We start from the raw sequence: 14558 nt of genomic DNA, 5'->3' as shown, positions 1-14558 counted from the left end.
AACAGTCAAATACATGGTTTCAAAAGTATATTCACAAGAAATAAACATGTAAAACATTAATGGAATAAAATCGCTTTCTAACATTATCTGTGTAAAACTATATCCAATAGCAGGATCACAGGGTTTCGTTGTCATGATGATAACATTTTAATATTGCATATAACTTTACACAGAAAATGTTTGTGAGCAATTTTATCACACTACAATCATATTAACATATGTAATGTTTACAACTTGTGGCTATACTTTTAAAACGCTGTGTATTTTAATGTTAATGGACTGGCCCAATTCCCTTTCATTGTATGTGCCTTTTTTGGCACTTTTCCACTGCACGTTACAGTTCGACTCGCCTCAACTCTACTCGCTTTACTTTTCTGAGCTTTCTTTTCCACTGCTGTATAGTGTCGCCTCAACGTGGGTGGGATTATAGGCTGATCGTCATAGTTGCACTGCCTCTACCTCCGTGACACGACACAAACTTTACTGACCAAAACAATAACACAACAGCTAGCTGTTAGCTACTAGCTCATTGTGCTGCATAAAGCAGTTGTTGCATGGTGATTTTACACAAGTGTTAAATTGGCCTGGTTGTTTTAGAAGCAAGCTTTCCAGTAGCTGGTCAACTAAAGTGAAGCTTTAAAGCAGAATATAGAGTTAAGGTAACAAAACGTACCATCCTCCATCTTGGATCAACGCCGTGGCTGAATCCAGGGCACTCTCCCTCCCATTGCGCACCGGTATAGATAGCGTCCATTTGGTCGAACCATTTCCACTTTTACTTGATGGTTCTGTAGTCACTTTTATTTTATTTTTTGTTTTTTACTTTTCCCTACACTGTTGGTAGGTCCGGTGTTAGCCGTGTGCTGCCCACAGCTGACACACTTCCTGAAAGACTTTTTAGTTTTGCGTTGTTTCTTTCTTCGCTAACTAGTGGACTGTCTGCACCTCGTTTATTGACCACGGTGTTGTTTTGCGCACAGCCATTTCTTTTTCGAAAGTCGCGTTAAGAAATTATACTGTTATCGCTGTTGCTAACTTTAAAACTAGTGAGTTGATGTCCCGTGTCGGAAATCCAGTGACGCTGGTAGTGACAATTCTAGATACGTCACTTTTAGTATCGGCTCGGCTCACTTGGAACCTCGACAGAGGTGGTACTAAAAAATTGATCAGGTACCAGTTACTATCCACAGTGGAATACCCCCAAAAGCAGCAGAGCAGAGTCGACTTGAGTCGAGTTGCACCATGCAGTTGAAAAGCCCCATTTGTAACTATGATTTTTGCTTATGTTAATAAAGGAGGGACCAATTTAAATTATGTTTTGTGGCAATCAACATTACAGTATGCCACAAAAGCTGTTAATTGAGTTACATTTGCATTGAACCCGGAACATTCCTTTAATATCATGCCAATATCTGCAATTTATATGCATTTATGTGACCAGGATACGTAAACAACAATATTCACGTGCATGTATTTTTACTAAAAACATTTAATACATGACAAATGCTAGACAGAGACTTCCATAAACCTTTTCAGTGATGGCGCAAATTAGTTTTGAATTGATACATTGAAATAAATAGTTTTAACTGAGTTATAGACATGAATCAACTCTGAAGCTGTTTAAATATCTCTGTCTATTAAAATATTAAAATCGTTGCATTTTTTATCTTAAACTTGGCTAAAATAGCTATTTTGTTGAAATTATGGTTCCTTGTTTTGGAAAATTGCTTAATTTTGTAATTTGTTTTTTTAAATGCATGTATATTGGATTGCGCAAATGTACATATATTTGTCATGCCAATAAAGCATGTTAAAACTGATAAAGCAAAGCATGCTTTTAAGTCATTTTAGACCAAATATGTAATATAGAGATATATTGAATATCAAAAGTCTGAAAAATTATTGATATATTGTTAGGCAAATGTGTAACAATTCCATGCAACACCTCTGAAATTTTTGAAATGTGAGTTTTTGTAACTAAATTGCATTTATAAATGCCTCTCCTTCTCTCTATGCCATCAGCCACACATCAGTGCGAGTCGCATCAGTGGCAGTGCGCCAACAAACGCTGTATCTCTGAGGCATGGCAGTGTGATGGCGAGAATGACTGTGGTGATGGCTCCGATGAGGATAGCACGCACTGCTCCGGCAGAACATGCCGACCCGGACAGTTCAAGTGTCGGAACGGCCGCTGCATCCCGCTGAGCTGGAAATGCGATGTGGACGATGATTGTGGCGACAACTCTGACGAGCCCATCGACATATGCAGTGAGTGCCTGCCTCATTAACACACAGGTGTTGTTGTTGTGGAGTATTAATAGTTTACCCAAAAATGTTAAATTCTGTCATTCCAAAGCCTTAAAACTATTATTTTTTTACGGAACACAAAAGATCATTTTTAGCAGCTCGTTTCCATACAACAGTTCATAGTAATCATAGCTGTGTCCCAAATGATGCACTATACACTATGCACCTACAATATACACTATATTTTGAAATTCAATAAACCATGTAGTGTATGAATTTTCCAAGTGTAGTATTGTCCCAAAAGGAACCCTTAACATTTTTTTACTACACGCAAGCTTTCGGCATTTAACAACATTAAATGGCGAATGTTACATTTTCATTGTTACCATGCTACTCGCACTACTTACACTTCAAAATTACATAGCATTGTGCAGCAGTGTGCGATTTGGGATGCACCTCATGTCTGTCAAGCTCAAAGGACAAAAAACTCCATAAAAGTAGTCTAGACTTGAGTCTTTAAAGCCATATTATAGCTTTATGTGATTAACAGGAAAATGTTATTGTTATTAACTGATAATCTTACTCCACTGCAGCTCTCAAATCTCACGCTACATTCTGCATATTTGAGCTGCTGAGTCTTGTTCAGTTACGACACACACGAGAACCAATGGCGTTTTGGCATCAATGATGTCAAACCCTGGCGTGACGTCATTTTTGAACGTGAGATTTCAGCAAGAATTTTAGCAATATTATTTTTCTGTTCCTCACTCAGTGCTATCATATTGCTTCAGAAGACTTGTAGTATACATATAGGGAGTATGGACTTAGAGTGTGACAGATGTAGTCACTTTGAATTGTTAATTGAATTTTTGGGTGTGCTATTCATTTAATAATCTGCTGCAAATAATTTTGCGAATTGCTTGCTTTTTGTGTTTTGTTATGTTTTTTTATACATTAGTTTATTGCCATTTTTAAAATTATTTTGTTGAATAAATAGAAATCTCAGTGTTGTTGATCAGTTACATGTTGTTTTTTGCAGTGGGACCACAATACCGATGTGACAACCACACAGAGTTTGACTGCAGGACGAACTATCGCTGTGTTCCTCTGTGGGCTGTGTGCAACGGACACAATGACTGCAGAGACAACAGTGATGAACAGAACTGTGGTGAGCAAACCAGACATCATTAACCACTGGCAAAATAACAGCAGTGAACTTGACTTAACCACTTTTATTCAGTAACAGCAGTGCTTACTAGCAACAGATGTTTATACAGTATATTTATCACTAAAACAGGTGATTCTTTTCTAGCAACAATCTTCTGAAGGTTCCAGAATTAAAAACTTTTATTTAGCAGGGTTATATCACTACGATGAATACAGATTAATATAATGTATTTGAAGAAATGTTCCTTGATCGAAAGCTATTCTATTCTTTCTTGATGTTTTAAAGGGATAGTTCACCCAAAAATGTCAATTCTCTCATCATTTACTCACCCTCATGCCATCCCAGATGTGTATGACTCTTTTCTTCTGCTGAACACAAACAAAACTCTTTAGAAAAATATCTCAGCACTGTAGGTCCATTCAATGCAAGTGAATGGTGGTCAGAATTTTGAAGCTCCAAAAAGCACATAAAGGCAGCATAAAATAAATAAATACAGCTCTAGTGGATAAATCCATGTCTTCTGAAGCTAGGTGTGGGTGAGAAACAGATCAATATTTAATTACATTTTTATAAATCTCCACTTTCACTTTTTTGCATTCTTCGTGCATATCGCCACCTACTGGGCAGAAAAGAGAATTTTTAAATGGTAAATGGTTAGCACTTAACTTAAGACTAACCGTTGGTTACCTTAGAGGTTACCAACGCTATGTCCCATTCACCCATTCACACACACATTCACACTCACACACCAATGACGGCAGAGCTGGCATACAAGGCGCTAACCTGCCATTGGGAGCAACTTGGGGTTCAGTGTCTTGCCCAAGGATGTAAATATTTAACTGTTTCTCACCCACACCTATCACATCGCTTCTGAAGACATGGATTGAACTACTGGAGACATATTGATTTTTTTTATGTGATTTTTGGAGCTTCAAAGTTCTGGCCATCATTCACTTGCATTGTATGGACCTAAAATTCTAAAAAATATTTGTTTGTGTTCTGCAGAAGAAAGAAAGTCATAAACAGCTGGTATGGCATGAGTAAATTATTAGAAAATTTTGATTTGTTTTGGTGAACTATTCCTTTAATGAATATCATAGTCTGTCTTTTCAATAAAATTGCAGTAGAAAGTGCTACACTTTAAATCTTAAAATAGCACCCAAAAGTATCATAAAAGTAGTCCGTGAAACTCCAGCATCATATTCAAAATCTTCTAAAAAGTGTTTGATAGACGGGTGTTTACATAATAGTCTTAAAGGCGCAGAGGCAAAAAAAAAAATAAGTTGTTTAATTCTAAGAAAAAAGTTGTAAAATTGTCATGAAAACAAACATAGGCTCTTTGTGGTGCTAAAAAACTTAACTGGTACTATAAATGGATCTCAGGGGGAAAATAGCAAACATTAAAGTACAAAATGACCCCTTTAAATGTCAGTAAAATCATACCAGAGCCAGAAACCCCAAAACAAGGAGAACAATGTTAGTGTTCCCATTAGAAGTGATGTTGTATAATGGTGTTGTGTTGAAATAGGATGTGTGTTGATTGAAAGGATGAGGAATTATCCGTCCTCTCACACTTCAGCGGTACATTAGTGAGAGTAGCTCAGACTCACTCTGATGGACGGGCCCTCACTGACCTCTCACCTTACACCCTCCTCCAGTCTGGGGCCACAGCACAGATTTATGGACTTTGTGATTATGTGAGGACTTTGTGAGTTTTTTAGGGAGGTCTGTGTCAGGCACCATTTTGTTGGTTTTGGTCAATATGTGTACAGCGTATGCATAAAGTTTTAGTAAGAATTGTAGAGTGTCCAAATTTACCCAGATTTTACATTACGGTCTGAGATCTGACTGATGTATGAAAACACACACACACACACACACACTTACACACATAGCCCCAATACTCCCCTGTCTTATCAGCTCGCCCTCGCACTATTAGTGCCATCCTGCACAGAGAGGAGAGATCACCCTAATCTGAGTGTAAGAATGTACCGGCTGGGTCAGGTGGGGCACCTCTGTTCTCCTCTCATTCTCCTCTCTCATGTGTCTAGTTTGACTCAGTGTGCAGTGTCTGTAGGGGGTGTCTATACTCCCTTTTCCTGAAACTGATCCTGACTGTAATTAAGTACAGGATTTGCTTTCTCTTCAAAGCTTTGTGCTTCAGTTATAATCATGTCTTTATTAAACTACTCTAAAGAAGGTGCTAAAGAATGTCTTGTTTATCAGACATGTCTGCTGTAAATATACTGTTACTTTCTAGCTAAAAAAATGATTGCATTCCCCAATGTTCATTTCAAAGACTTTGAGAGAGGGGTTTGCAAGTTTTGAGCAAAATGTGTTGGCTTGTTCATGTAGTTGAAAGTCTGCCACCAGAAAGTCTTACACAGCGCTTGTGTATATTTTATGTTTGCATGAGTATATGTGTGATCATATTCTGCTTGTTGTGTGGGGTCAAATGTCATAATGAAATACACAATGAAATGAGCTACAGTGAAAAACGGCTTTATTATAAAATGGCTTGTCCAGACTCTGATCTAATCAATTCTGATTGGAAGAGTCACACTCTAAGCTGTTATAAAATGGCTATAAACGCACACCTCTGCCCACAGGTTCTTTATTAATGTTGCCAAGTTGGCAACTGCAAACACCCTACAATTAGGAAAATGAGCCATATTACTTTGTGTAAGAATCGTTTACTTTGTGTAAGAATCGCTTACCAATAAGCCACAAGAGATTGTGCGTTACAGCGATTGTACCATGGAAAAGGGGGTATTAGGTAAACACTCATTATCTGTGATAAAACCACGGTAACACACTGTCTCTTGTGTCTTATTACATTAATAAGCTTAAATAAAAAAAATAAAAAATCCAAATTAGAGCATGCAATTCATTTAAGAAGTTTAACATGTATATTTTTCTAACGTGATTAATGCATTTACCAATTTAACATTACATTTTGCCATTTTATTCATTTCCGAGTTCTGAGCACTGGTCGGAATAGGGCGGAACCTTTGCAATGTGTCAGGGGTCATGACACTGACGCACACACCTCAAACACACACACAACAGCGATTCAGTGTCAATGATCAAGAGATGGAAAAAGATCTTCCCAGATGGGATTTGTGATAAGCCGCATTCACCTGACCCACTGGAGTGAAGCATCAGCATTTCCCCAGCAACGCATTGTGCTTCCGTCTTACCAGACAATTTGTATCATGACATGGACAGTGCAAGCGTGTTTCATGTGGGTTTCAAAGCGTGTGAATCATATAAATGCAGCTTATGATTCCTCTAGCAAAGTGGATAGCCACTATTGATATTGTGGAGGATGAGGTTTTAAGAGCTTTAATGCCCATTGTAATGAAAATACAACCTATAGGGACTAGATATTTCCATTAGTCAACCTCCCACTTGCACTTCGTGCGGCTGTGGCTCAGTTGGTAGAGCGGGTCGGCCACCAATCGCAGGGTTGGCATCCTGGCCCACATGACTCCACATGCCGAAGTGTCCTTGGGCAAGACACTGAACCCTAAGTTGCTCCCAATGGCAGGCTAGCACCTTACATAGCAGTTCTGCCGCCATTGGTGTATGAATGGGTGAATGCATCACAGTGTAAAGCGCTTTGAATACCGTTAAGGTTAAAAGGCGCTATATAAGTGCGGACCATTTACCGTTTACCACTTTGGGAAATGTTTAATGTTTTTTGAATTGTTGCTATTTTGGTGTATTTCTGTCTTCATACTGTAAAATGCTTTGTGTGAAAAATGTTTCATATTTGTAACATTATTGTTAAAAATGGTTTCGTATTCTTTCCTTAAAAGAAAAGAAATGCATATTGACAAGAAAATAAACGTATACACCGATTAAAACCACCTGCCTAATATTGTGTAGGTTCAGTAGCATTCTGAGATGATATTCTTCTCCACAGTTGTACAGAGTGGTTATCTGAGTTATCGTAGACTTTGCACAGTCTTACATCCACCGAACTGCAGCTCACTAGATGTTTTTTGTTTTTGGCACCATTCGGAGTAAATTCTAGAAACTGTTGTGCGTGAAAATACCAGGAGATCATCAGATACAGAAATACTCAAACCAGCCCGTCTGGCACCAACAATCATGCCACGGTCCACGGTCTGATGGTTGATGTGAACATTAACTGAAGCTCCTGACCCGTATCTGAATGTTTTTATGCACTGCACTGCTGCCACATGATTGGCTGATAAGATAATCACATGGATGATTGTTGGTGCCAGACGAGCTGGTTTGTTTATTTCTGTAACTGCTGATCTCCTGGTATTTTCATGCACAACAGTCTCTAGAGTTTACTCCAAATGGTGCCAAAAGCAAAAAACATCCAGTGAGCGGCAGTTCTGCAGACAGAAATGTCTTGTTGATGAGAGAGGTCAATAGAGGATGGCCAGACTGGTTCAAGCTGACAGAAAGTCTACGATAACTCAGATAACCGCTCTGTACAATTGTAATGAACAGCATCTCAGAATGCTATTTTTTGTTTTGGCGGCACGAGGGGGACCTACACAATATTAGGCAGGTGTTTTAATGTTGTGGCTGATCAGTGTATATAGAGTAAAAACTATGCACTTTCAAAATCTGCAATTAATCGCGATTAACTATGAAAAATTTGATTAATCATGATTAGATATTTTAATCGACTGTGAGCACTATTACAAATTCAGAAAGGTTTGTATGAGGGTTACGTTTAGAATTAGGCAATAGTTGTTGTACATGTGAAAACACAAAATGTTATGTGTGGTGTTTGCAGAGGAGTTGACCTGTGAGCCAGTGGGTGATTTCCGCTGTGATAACCATCAGTGCATCCCCCTGCGCTGGCGATGCGATGGAGACAATGACTGTGGTGATGGATCAGACGAACACAACTGCTGTGAGTACCAGCATTCTGAGCTCTTTATAGTTATTATTATATATTATTATATATATTATATATTATATTATGAAGAACTTTATGAAATCCTTTTGGAGACTTGTGGCACTGTTGAGCTCTACTCAGGAGCAGAAATTAGGAAGATTGAGAGAGCAAAGGAGGTGGCAGCCCTCCATTATGGCACGATGGCAGACATGGTGATGTGAGGTGTGATAGGTTTACAAATTGCCTGTGTTAAAACTTTGTGCTGCATGTTGAAAGAAGCTCTAGTTTTTTCAGCTCTTTTATCCTCCTCAAAGAGGAACTGCTGGGGTGGTGAGCGTGGGTCACTCCCCTAATGAATTCAGCTATGAACTCACCTCTCAAAAATGGCCCTTTAAACTTAGGGGTTCTCGGCAACTTTAGTGAGCTGTGAAAAACAACTATGACCCTGTGATTCTGTGTCACAGTGAAGAACAACTTAATCACTGCCCTTATCTGTGTCAAAACAGAAGCTGTTGTGTTTATCGTGATTTAATAAAGCAGCTCTGGTGGTATATCTGCAAAATTTTGTTGGTTCAGATGTTCAAATTTTAAAGACTTTTTGTGAATATTTTGATTAGATGAGCCGCATTCATAGTGGCTTTATTGGCTCTTGTGTCTTTTTGTTTGGTTTTGTGTGTGAATGACATGCTGCTTCTGTATCCACAGCCCCTCGTCCGTGCACAGAGAGCGAGTACCGCTGTGACAACCTTCACTGCATTCCCGATCGCTGGGTTTGTGACCATGACAACGACTGTGAGGACAATTCTGACGAGAGGGACTGTGGTGAGTGAAAGAAAAGACAGACAGGAAAAGAAAGGAAAGGCAGTCAAAAGAGGGACGGAGAGAAAGAGGATGACTGGTACTTTTGCACACATGGGGTACAAATTGAGGCCTGAAATTAGTAAAGAGTTACGTCATTCTCGTTTATATTTGAACAATTGGTCATTGCAAGGAGGTGCTTTAGAAACCCTCAGAAAATGTTGATCATCAACTTCAGGCAGTCAAACTAAATGTTATGCAAGGTGTTTTATTTTACATCTATTTTCTGAGGTTTGCAATATTTGCAACCCTGTTCATGGCTCAATGCTAAGGATATTTCTATCCTTTTACTTGCCCTGCCAAAATTTTCACTGGCGCCAACACAAAAATTGTTTTTACCATTGTGGCTTTAAAAAAATGTGTCCAAATCGAAATTTTTCTTTTTTATATAATACGTCTTTAAAGGAATAGTTCACTCAAAAATGAAAATTATCTAATCATTTATGCACCCTTATGCCATCCCAGATTTGTATGATTTTCTTTCTTCAGCAGAGCACAAATAAAGGTTTGTAGAAGAATATCTCAGCTCTATAGGTCCTTACAATGCAAGTGAATGGGTGCCAACCTTTTGAAGCGCCAAAATTTACCTAGGTCCTTATAAAAATAATCCATAAGACTCCAGTGTTTAAATCGATATCTTCAGAAGCAATATGATAGGTGTGGGTGAGAAACAGATTCATATTTAAGTCCATTTTTACTATAAATTCACTTCCCAGCTCAGTCAATCTTCATGGGTGCGTCTCAGTCAGCTCCCTAGTTCAATAGTCAGGGCATTGATCAGAGGCAGTCGGCCATTTTTAGGGCTGTCTCAATCGCAAAATCGTTCCAGTACTCAACCTTTGCTCCCTACAAAATCCCACAATGCACCTTAAAAACCATGGAGCATCTTTGCTCACTATGTTCCCTTACCGGAAATGTCATAATGTCTGCTGAAGTCTCTCAAGGCATTAGAAGATGAGCACAAGTGTAAATATAAAATGTCAAAGCCTTATTTTCTCATTAAAAGAGATGTTGTTTGTAATGTTGGTCATCCATAATGACCATGAAAGGGAAACAATCTTTTAAATGTTAAAGTTGTTAAAAGTAGGTTTAAAATACACTCCTTTATATTTTGATACAGCGGGTGATTGAGTCATAAGTGTCCCATTGTTCAGTGGATTAACACCCTTGCCAGCGCCCGAATTCGTGTTCACGATATACTGATTCATGACATGGGGAGATAGGGAGCTGATTGAGACACACCCCACTTTAACTTTCAGATTCACATTCTTCATCTATATGCCCCCTACTGGGCAGAGAGAAGTATTTCAAGCAAAAATGGACTTGAATTTTTATCTGTTTCTCACCCACACCTATCATAGCATTATTGAAGACATGGATTTAACCACTGAAGTCGTATAGATTACTTTTATGCTGCCTTTATGTGCTTTTTGGAGCATCAAAATTTTGGCACCCATTCACTTGCATTGTGAGGACCTACAGAACTAAGATATTCTTATAAAAATCGTAATTTGTGTCCTGCAGAAGAAAAGTCATACAAAGCTAGGATGACATAAGCTTAAGTAAATGATGAGAGAATTTGTATTTTTGGGTGAACTATTCCTTTAAGATCATTTCAAACAAAATTGTATTACATTTATAATTTACAAGACATGATTTATGCCTTATGTAATATCTTATAAGCACTTTATAGATATGAATACATCAGATTAACCTCAGGCGTTCTGCCATTAACACATGTTTTTAAGCAAAGAGTTCTGTGGAGCAGAGGATGGGTTTTCGATCAACTGTTTAGTCATGCTGTCAACGTTTGGGCCTTGTGTATTGTTTTCACAACCAGGATCAAAGATTTTAGATCATTGGAAAAGATTTGATTATTAGCTGAATGTAATCAACATAAGAATCCCTGAGAGAGGAGACCTTACTAATAAATCTGTTGTAACGTGTTAAATACTGACAGATATTAGGCCTTATCTGTGAATTAATAATGTGGATAGAAAATAAAAAACAACCCAAACAAGACCAAAGCTGACTGATACACAAAGCACATAATGAATATGCCTGTACAGCCCAGAAATGGGAAATGTAACAGATTTAAATGTCATTTTCGAGCTGAACAAATCTTCTAATAATAACAGCCAAAGTTAAAGTTAAAACCATTATCATGTCGAATTAATATTTTCGTTTTGAAAAATGACTTAATAAAATGTATACTTGCATTTTGGATACTGAGCAGCTCATGATTTCCAGCCACGTGTATAACCGGGATTTAACAATGTTTATTCCGCTTCATCTTTTTTTTTTTTTTACTGTGGGAACAATACTTGAGCTCTGTCTGTTTACAAGGGCAGATGTGTGTTAAACAGCATCTACGATGTATGGAGAGAGATGATGAGAGAGACAGGACTGTGGCAACTTTGTGTGAGCGCATGGATCCGGTTGCACTCTCCGGTGATGGCATCATCGTTCCCTGTTTGTTTTGTTCCATGCGTGTTGACGTTTTCTTCTTCATGTGTTTCGTTTCCATGGGAACGCTCTTTTCTAAACAGCCAGGAATGTTCTTTGCAGTAATATAACACGGTACTGTTTGGCTTTTATGTATTCATTGCACCCTCTTTTGGACAACGTAAACAACGTTAATTTAATAATCTGGTGACTTTAAAATTCGTAATATTTAAGGTAAATATTCAAATATAGTTTTTCAACCCTGTTGACAACCCTTCCGCGCTTGTCAGATGCAGTCAACAATACAATTAGTGTAAAAATTGCACTCGTCACCACCTTGAACATCATAATACTCTCATTTTATTACAGATTGATCCTCATTGGGTGATATTTAAAAGCATTTGTGTGGCTGAATAGTAACAGGAAGTATGTATAATTCATTCTCCGTGGAGTAATGAGAGAGACTGGCTGCAGCGATTAAGCCAGCATGTTTAATTTTTTTTGTTGAATGTGTTTCAGAACTGCGGACATGTCACCCGGGTTACTTCCAGTGCGGGAGCGGTCACTGCATCGCTGAACGCTTCAAATGCGACGGCAACGCTGACTGTCTTGACTATACCGATGAAAGTTCCTGTCGTGAGTCTGCCATATTTTATCTATTTTGTTGATCTGAGAATATCATTGGAAGACAGTTGTTGTTACATTGTATCACTCTAGAGTCAAAATTAGGGATGCACAGTCAGTGTATCGGCTGCCGATATTTGTCGGCCCATTATTGATCAAATTGAAACCATCGGCATATCAGTCATAAGCATAGAAATGCTGATATGAAAAACAGATTCTTTATTTATAATTAGTTAGTAACACACTTTGTAAAATATCTGTGAATCTAAATGCACAGTCCAGAAATAATAATGGCCACAATATGTAGAAGGGTAGGCACTACTAAGAACATGCAATATTTAATTTGATTATTTCTTTACATTAATTAAGAAAAAAACAGTGTTTAAGACATGACAGTTGTGAAAGTGGCACTTACCTAAAGACTACATGATGAGGAAACCCAACCAAAATGCTTAAAAACCTAGGAAACCTGACTTCTGAGACATCATTATGATATCTGTTAATGCTGCATGATTGATTGAATTAAGATTGGTAATTTACACGATTAGTAAACCTTAAAAGGCTGCGTTTGAAAATATAGTCTGCATTTAGCACTCCAGTCAGTGCTGTGTGAGCAAGTGGCGCCCTCTAGCAGTATGGATTGCACCATGATCTATTGTACCACAATAATACAACATTTAAAAGGGGTTTTGATCCTTTGGTTAAAACTTTAGATTTTTTCATGATGTGGTTGACATTTCTGTAGAACATATGTATAGTATGAATTTTTAATGTTCTATCATAAACAGTACATGCATGTAAAATGTGAGTACTGTTGTTCTGAAATGCAAAAACAGAAGTGCAGAAATGTTTTAGAAGAGCAAAATAACCTTTTTTCATATAACCATATTTAGTTATTTTTTGTATCTTTTTATCTTCTGTGTATCTTTCATTGTGGTTTTCTTTCAAATGTTTGCCTGTCATGTGTTCAACAGATCCAATCAATGTCCAATGGAAATAATTTATTGTTAGAACAGTAAAAAAAAGCTTTGGTGCCGCTCTACATTTTTTTATCTTATTTTTGAATGTGAAGTTTTAATGCTCCAAATGAGTAAAGGCATCAGCAACCCATTTTACTTCCATATCTGAGCTATTTCTTAATGAGACAAGGATATTCAACAAGAAAAAAGTAGGGCTCGACTTCCATTGTAAATGAATTGAATAGTGAAAAGTGGAGTCAGGTGCTTGGAGGAGAGGGGTTGAATGTGGCTTGGTAATATTATCTGAAAAGGAAAGTAATTTCAGAGGCACAGAGAGTTAATGCATTTTAATAAAAGTTTGCAAAGACCAGAATTCTTCTTTGGAATTATGTGCACAGATAAGACCAGGAATGTTTATTAAGAAAGACAATCAGGTCCATTTTATTTATGTTGATTGTGTTCATGTGTGTGTGTATATTTCAGCCACACGGTACCCGAACAGCACTTACTGTCCACCGTTCCTGTTTGAGTGTAAGAATCATGTATGCATACAGCAGCACTGGATATGTGACGGAGATAATGACTGTGGAGATGATTCTGATGAGGAACTACACCACTGCTGTGAGAAAAACACACATGCATCTTACACACATTCTCAAAATGTATCTTGGTATTTTTTATTTGTATTTTTTATATATGAATACGGTCCATATTTAATGCTTTTTTTAATATAATTTCCTGGGATAAACATAGTTGCACAACAGTAGAGACACACAAATGCACTCATGCACAGATACTTTCATTTATCACAATTCACACCAATTCACAAGAATATAGGCTATTTAAAAAATGTTTTCTTAACACATGTTTTGTGCATTTGTTTCTCAGTGGACATCACGTGTGATCCTCCGTTCCGATTCCGCTGTGATAACAACCGTTGCATCTACAGCCATGAACTCTGCAATTCTATTGATGACTGCGGGGATGGAACCGACGAGAGGGAGGAGCATTGTGAGTTCAAAGAAGTTTACATCAAACAGACTAGTGTGAATACTTACTTTGTTTTCCCTTAAGATGTTGTTCATATTCTGTCACGAAGCATTAAGATGCTTTGTTTTGTGGGAATGATTCTTCACAGGTGTGACCCCCACACATGGGCCGTGTTCTGCAGACGAGTATAAATGTGGGAATGGTCATTGCGTTCCTCTGCAGTACGCCTGCGACGACTACGACGACTGTGAAGACCAGACCGATGAACTAGGCTGCCGTGAGTTCACCACATACACACAATGAGGATGGAAAAACCCTGCTGAAAAGACTAGCATTGCTGGTCACTACCGTTGTATTTTGCACGCTGATTAATGAGCATCCC

General features: G+C 38.0%; 1 protein-coding gene across 1 annotated transcript in view; it reads left to right on the top strand.

Moving 5' to 3' along the window:
* Positions 1-14558, top strand: part of lrp2a (low density lipoprotein receptor-related protein 2a) — a 125682-nt gene that overhangs the window by 97521 nt on the left and 13603 nt on the right. The window contains exons 55-62 of the mRNA XM_052142456.1: positions 2023-2268; positions 3287-3415; positions 8196-8315; positions 9006-9122; positions 12123-12239; positions 13670-13807; positions 14075-14197; positions 14325-14453. Coding sequence (XP_051998416.1) covers positions 2023-2268; positions 3287-3415; positions 8196-8315; positions 9006-9122; positions 12123-12239; positions 13670-13807; positions 14075-14197; positions 14325-14453 — 1119 coding nt within the window. The remainder of the gene's footprint in view (positions 1-2022; positions 2269-3286; positions 3416-8195; positions 8316-9005; positions 9123-12122; positions 12240-13669; positions 13808-14074; positions 14198-14324; positions 14454-14558) is intronic.

The sequence above is a fragment of the Xyrauchen texanus genome, chromosome 14, assembly GCF_025860055.1.
Source record: "Xyrauchen texanus isolate HMW12.3.18 chromosome 14, RBS_HiC_50CHRs, whole genome shotgun sequence".
NCBI classification, from domain to species: Eukaryota; Metazoa; Chordata; class Actinopteri; order Cypriniformes; family Catostomidae; genus Xyrauchen; species Xyrauchen texanus.
The sequence above is the reverse complement of the archived record's forward strand: the minus strand, read 5'-3'. Positions and strand labels throughout refer to the sequence as shown.